This window comes from Abrus precatorius, unplaced genomic scaffold, assembly GCF_003935025.1.
Source record: "Abrus precatorius isolate BTA unplaced genomic scaffold, Abrus_2018 Scaffold10, whole genome shotgun sequence".
Taxonomy (NCBI): Eukaryota; Viridiplantae; Streptophyta; class Magnoliopsida; order Fabales; family Fabaceae; genus Abrus; species Abrus precatorius.
This window is the reverse complement of record NW_020874292.1, coordinates 2152463-2159408: the sequence shown is the minus strand read 5'-3', so window position 1 is coordinate 2159408 and position 6946 is coordinate 2152463. Positions and strand designations below refer to the sequence as shown.

At 33.4% G+C, this 6946-nt stretch overlaps 1 protein-coding gene across 5 annotated transcripts; it reads right to left on the bottom strand.

Moving 5' to 3' along the window:
- Positions 1 to 1632: 1632 nt before the first annotated feature.
- On the bottom strand, positions 1633 to 5929 carry LOC113853321 (protein disulfide-isomerase). Of its 5 annotated transcripts, none has more exons than XM_027483912.1 (11): positions 5647 to 5929; positions 5272 to 5302; positions 4889 to 5176; positions 4624 to 4812; positions 4399 to 4524; positions 4035 to 4172; positions 3833 to 3952; positions 3544 to 3661; positions 2555 to 2667; positions 2142 to 2359; positions 1633 to 2043 (listed from the first exon to the last, which is right to left on the bottom strand). In XM_027483912.1, exons 1-10 carry the CDS (start codon positions 5829 to 5831, stop codon positions 2150 to 2152), a joined length of 1518 nt encoding a protein of 505 aa, XP_027339713.1. In that variant the 5' UTR covers positions 5832 to 5929; the 3' UTR covers positions 1633 to 2043; positions 2142 to 2149. The 5 variants fall into 5 exon arrangements, with proteins under 5 accessions (XP_027339713.1, XP_027339716.1, XP_027339715.1 ...); XM_027483915.1 differs by having other exon boundaries at positions 2138 to 2359; positions 5647 to 5926; XM_027483914.1 differs by having other exon boundaries at positions 1703 to 2058; positions 5647 to 5925.
- Positions 5930 to 6946: the final 1017 nt, after the last annotated feature.

The window sequence follows — 6946 nt, the reverse complement described above, 5'->3', positions numbered from 1 at the left end:
AACCATACTCATAAAAATATTCTCAATTTCTTTAAACATATCAACCAAATTTTTTAGAAGTAGTAAAAGCAATCTTACCCAACAAACTAAGATGGACTAGGTTTCCACACTTATAACCCCGCCGCTTCAACTTACTAAAATAAGAACCAATGATGGGTTGACTCGTCATGCTTATTTTTTTCTTTCAAGAAATTAACATTTATTTATTTATTACTTAATTAATAATTACTATTAAAATGTATTATTTCAATATTTTAATAAATTTTATGACTTTTTTTTTAATTAGACAAGTCATTGCCCAATTAACCCATTTTGATTTACTTTTTTACAAACTAGTCCGCCAGGATTTTAAGTCTGCTTTGAAAAATTAAGGTTAAGCGAGCCAACCCACTTTTGACGATCTTTGGATGAGTTGGGATGACCCTCTTTTCCACGTTTGTGTATTTATAACATTTTTAAAAAAAAAAAAATTACATATGAAGCCTTCATTTACAATGAAATCCTAAGATAACAAGTGAGATTCTCTACGTTTACAGAAAATTATCCTTTTAGTGAAAAAAAAATAGAGATAAATCATTTGAAAGGGAAAAACCAATAATGTAGTTAGGATCTTCAAAGATTTAGACTTGGTGTATATATATTTTGTATGCACGTATAAATTTCTAAATATAATATATGTACGAATATTATCACTGATTATAAAAAGGAAAACATTATATAATTAAAAAAAAATTGGTTGAACTTCTATTAGAATTTAGTATTAAGATGTCTTACATAACTAGAAATAGAGATAAAATACTTTTAACAAAGGTTGAATAAGTCTCTTCTTATGAATTAACTTTTAAAAGTGAGTTAGAGATAATTTTTTAATATAAAATCAAAGTCTATCAAATAATAAAATTAACTTCTATCAAAATTTTGGTAAGGTGGTATTGGTCATTACATTTAAATTTGACATATATAATTATTTTAACTAACAAATGTTTCATATAATATATGGATACTTCAAATTTTTTAAGCAAGATACAAAACATAAGTTATTGTAGTTAAATAATGATAAAATTATGTGTAAAATAAAATAATATATTGCGGAAGATCTTTATATCTATTCCCATCTTTTAGATATATATAAACATGAAAAATGAAAGAATTTAATTGAGTGGAAAAGAAAATAGCCTTGCCTTAACGTTACAACAATAGTATTCACAAAATGGCTGCTATTGCAATTCATTTTTGTCCTACAATAAATTGCTTTAATGAAACATATGATCTTTGGTCTCCCTGAACAATATTAATTTTGCCGTATGAGATTCAATAAATAGATTCCAGCTTTCTGGATTATATTATCTTGCAATCTTCCGCTTACGCTCACAAAAAAATGAACCCTAAGCACAGCGCTGTATAGAACATAAAAAAGAGGGACACCCTATTAAAGATCCATAGGTAACTCCTCAGAGTCGGTCTTATAACGTCAACTTTCTTAATGAAATGTCATATATCTTAGCTTATGAGTTATGGGCAATCGAAAATTGTTCTGTTCTGATTGTTGGATTAAATTAAGTACTGGGAATACAGGGTCCAGTAACATGCATCACTTGATTTGGGAATCATGCGGCCGTGCAAAAAGAAGGGGAGAAATATGAAGCAACTATTATTAAGCAACGCCTCTGAACCATATGCATTGTTTAATTGATTTATCTAACCACCAATTGAAACATTCTTATTTTTGGGAACTATAATAAGAGTTATAGGATATATAGAGATACTGGAACCTATTGATCTAGAAGCATCATCTATTAATTTAACCCGGATCCACGGTTTTTTACAGCCAGAATTTCTCCAGTACTAAACTCTAACCCGCTAAACAAAAACTCCCATTTTATTCAGTAAAACATACATAAAAGGAACCCGATAAGATTAAAGGTAGGTAAATGAGGATAGATCGGCACTAAGATTCACTAATTGTTGATTCTGAGATACAAAGAGTTGTACACCCCACATGTAACTTAGTTTGTCTAAATCCTCGGAGAGGAAACTCCTTTCCTGCAAAGGATGAGACTGAATCAAAATGAGAACAGCAAAGTTCCGAAGAGAGATTTTGTAGCAATCCAATGAAAATGAGAAACTAATGATATACAGACCTTACCACTCAAAGCTCATCCTTTCCTTTTTCTTGCTCATCTTTTCCTTGTTCTTGTTGAGCAGGTTTATCCCGGTTCTTTTCAATGAATTCTATAATGTCTTCCTTGGTCCTGTTACCATCATATTGTGATAGCTTTCCACTTGCTGACCTGAAGTACAGAGTTGGATAACCTTGGACATCAAAGGTTTCACTTGGGATATCATTGGCAGTCGCATCCTGGAAAGTGACACAAACAAGTGCAGATTAAAATTTAGCAAAAAAAATATAACATGATAATTTCATTAAAATGTATCGATTAAAGTCTGCACAAATAAAGTCCAAGTTTTTGTACCACATGGCTTTCAGTATAGCTGTCAAAGCTGAAATATAATAGCATAATAATCAAAGCTGCAAACTAGATACATTTCTTACCAGTTTTGCAATAACAACATCAGCATCACTTTGATATGAGACAGCAACTTCCTCCAATATTGGAGCCAACTGTTTGCAATGACCACACCAAGGAGCATAAAACTCCAGCAAAACTGCAAGATTTGTCTTAGCAGTTATATTATTCTAACTTGGAATGATCAAGGCAAACCACTAATTAACACAAGTATGAGAGATTCTACTTTGTGTACAATTACTGCCATATATAATCGCAGATACATAATGGTATCAAAAGGACACATTGCTTTGCACATATAATTCATGCTGCCTTTTCATGATCACAGATTCATCATACACGAGAGTATCAAAAGTGCATGTCTTCTGAAGAAATTAGGGGCTTAGACAACTATCAGCGGTTTAATTTTGTACACAAGAATAAATATAATAAATAAAATTTCTGAACAATATAACTGATCAGTACTTTAAGACCATGTACCAAGGTTCACAAAATACACAAGGTAAATGAGGTCAGCACAATCACCTAGCTACATAAAGTCAATAGAACTTCAATTCCTAGAACCAGTATCATCACAAGCCAATACAAATTAAGACAGAGCATTGAGGGAATAATGATCAACTTTTGTTAAACTTTCTATTAATTTCATAAACTAAGAGACCCTCCTTTAAGGTTTTTTAACAAATTTTTTTATTAAAAAGATAAAGTCTTTTCTTTTCTACTTTGCAACCAGTGAAAATAGCAACAGATTCACAGCACTAAAAATTCATTGAGAAAGGGAATTTTTGGCCACGAAATGCAGTAAATCAAATTTATCAGCTATAATGGTTGCATCACAAGAACCATGGACATATTCATTATCTAATAATCTCAGTTGGACTGTAATGCCTTTTCACATAAAAGGAACAAAAATATTTTAGAATCGTGATATATTTTATTAATTAGAGCACAGTGAATGCCAAAAACGGTCTAACAATTCATGGGCTAAAACCAAATGGTGAACGGAAAAGCATACCATTTTTCCCAGAGTTGAAAACAATCTCCTGCAGATTGTCCCCAACTACCACTTTAACAGGTTCATTGTTGGTTTCGGGAATAGGTTCAGACTTCACATATGGTGCAATATTTCCATCCTGAAACGTTCAGAAAAAATGATAAAAATTACAACGTTCAAGATAAGTAAGTCAAAATAAGATATTATAAGATTAAAGAGTTTAGCAAACTAATATATCCTAACCACTACCAATAAGATACCAAATTAAATCAGGCTTGAGCAGTAAGCTATCAAGAGAAATAAAAAAAACCTTGTATGCCTTCAACCAAGTTGAAATGTTTTCAGGTTCCAAATTGGGTTTAAAAAATTTCTTCCCATCGTTATGTTGTATGATAATTAGAGGTACTTGTTCTTCCTTCAGTCCAAAATACTGCCAAGTCAAGTCATACACAATGTCAAATATTGGCATAAGCAAAGAATAACTACACAATGTTACATAATTTGATACAAACCTGGAAAGCACCTTGACTAGCCTCAACATCTCCCAGGAGAAAGTTTACGCCATGTTGTCTAAATTGCTCAGCAGCTTCATGATACTTTGATTTGAAAGATTCAGCACCTTCAGCAGTGAAGTTGATAAACAACATTGCCTACCAATATCACAACCTAAATTTAGGTTTCTTGTGCACATAATAACTGTTTTGGAACAGGAAATGCGGTAAAAGCATCTAAATTTTGGGAAATGCTATGAAGTTCAGAATGGTAAACTCACGTGGAGGACAGTAATAGGTGAGATTCGATAACAGATATAGTAAACAATATGGTTACGACAACCTCCATTGAAGTAACAAAATTGAATTCAAGCTAGCATATTACCTTTGCAAGGGGGCTGTTGAAGAATTTGACAACAAAAGGGTGATTGCTTGGATCATTGTTGAAGAAAGTTACAACAGGGACGCTAGATTCTTCAACAAATTTCTCCAGAGCATCCACATGGAAAATCTACAAGCATGAGAATGAGACAGGTATACGTAACCAAATAAAATAAAAACACCCAAATAAGTAAATATGAAACAATGAATCCACAGAAATCAACACTACCTGGAAATCAACAAAAAGTTCGTCAAATGGCTTGAATAACCTAACCAAGGGCCCAGTCACTGATGATTCTCCTCTTGGAAGGTGTTTGGCATCCAGAGTGTGACCAAAGTCATAATCAGCACGGAACTTCTCTGCTAAGGCGGTAAAGTTATTAAACTCCTCCCCAGAAAATTTAGGAAAAACTCCAACCTGAAAACATGGGAAAATATCAGTACAGGCCAATGTGACTTAAAATAAAGCAAAAATGAAATGGCTAGTCACTTACAATAGCAACTTTATTTACACCAATAAGAGCAGCAGCATCATCAGCAGATTTAATTTCAGATGAAGCAGGACCACTTTGTTTCTTCAAATAGTCAACAATGCCATCTGCTTCACGGGGACCTTTGTATTCTTGAACATTCTTTCCCCCATTTCTCATAATCTTAAGGGTCGGGTATCCTCTAACTTCATATTGTGATGTAAGGTCTCTGTTCTTCTCATCATTGGCATCAATTTTAGCCAAAACAACCGGAGGATCATGACTACTCAAGATAGAAGCAGCCTTTTCAAACTGCAGAAATAAAACGCTAGAAAATCAGCATTTGTAATGCATGCACAAACCAGGTGGACTTGAGAAAACAATAAAACTAAAGGTGATAAAATTACCTCCGGAGCAAGCTTCTTACAGTGGCCACACCTGAAAGAAATAAAGAAAAATTACACGAAAATCGGAATGCATTATTAATGATGGCAATTTGTCTGCATGAAATCGTTTTTGACATTCGGTCACGGGACACAGACAAAATACAGTAAACTCATCAGCTATAACAAAAAAAGAAATTCCAGCAGAGGATCAAGCTAATCGTTGAATCGAATTAAAAACCCGCATTAAAAGTTTAAAAAATACCAAAATCAGAGTTAAATACGAGATTCTAACAAGAAATTAGCAAAAGCAAGATCTACAACAAAGTCAGAGTAAAAATGACAGATCAGGTCAGCTTCAAAAAGAGCAGAAAAAAAAATGTCGGAATCGAAATATACCAAGGTGCGTAGAACTCGACGACGATGAAATTGTGCTTGCTGACAGTGTCGGAGAAATTGGAGTGATCCAATGTGAGCACGAATTCCTTGGACTCCGATTCATCAGCCGAGATCTGAGAAGGAAACAGCAAAAGGAGAGAGAAAGCGAAAACGAAGAGGAAGCAAATCGAAACCCTACTCGCCATCGTTGCACTGAAAACTCTTTGAAAACTTTGGGTTTCGAAGACGATAAGGGAAGGGGGGGGGGGTTTTGTAGGAGTAGAAACAGAAACCCTGAAGACACGTGAGCGATCGTTTCTTTGATATTTTGGACTTTTTTACTCGCTCGCGTACGCTGTAGCGAATCTACTCTCCCCACGTTGGTACGCCCGCTTACGTGGCGGAATCTCATTCGGTCATTCTTGTCACAACAACAACTCTTTTTTACATTTTTCTATTTGTAAATTTGGTGTTTAATAATTAAACGGGTTTCAATCTATAGATGCAAAATGGGATTTTAAAATACAGTGATAATTAGGAATAAACAGATTAAGCTTTTGAAGGTGTTAATCGCATGTAGGTGAGGTGTATGTAGAAATTTGTGGCTCTTTAGTTCAACGCGTGATATGGATTGGATTGATTGCGTGGCCTGGCCCATTTGTTGTATCATGGCTGATAACATCATTCACTTGTCGTTATCGTCCGTTGTTAATACGCCTTGAAAAGTCAAAATAGAGGTATTCGTTGAAAACTACACCGCCGCTCGCTAGTCGTCATAGTAGAGGGGATTTTGAGCAGCCTTGCCAAGATTTTTGAATTAGTGTCTAACTTATTTTATTAATTAAATAATTATTTCATTTTTAACTTTTATTTATTCCACTTTTTAATTAAATTATTTAATTCTTCCTATACTTTTATTTCATCTTTACAAATTCTTATATTGATTCAAATAAATTAATTAAAATCTTTTTCTTAACTACAATATTAAATGCTATCACGACTTAAAACACTCAATTGCCACCTAGCTTTCTTTACCGCCACCACCATCACATTCCAACTTCCACCACTGTTAGACACTGTATTTTTTTATAATATAAAATGTAGTTATATATGAAAATTAAAAACTACTAATTAATAGTTTTAAAAAAATTACATATAATTCTTTGTTTACCATTTGCATGTAATTTATATCATTGTCTTTTCTTCTTCTTTTTTTGTCAATAATTTATATAATTGTCTAATGGTCGCCGGCACTACTGGAGTTTTGTAATCGTGGGCCAAAGCCCAGTGCATAGGCAACAGCCCAATGTGACTAAAAAAA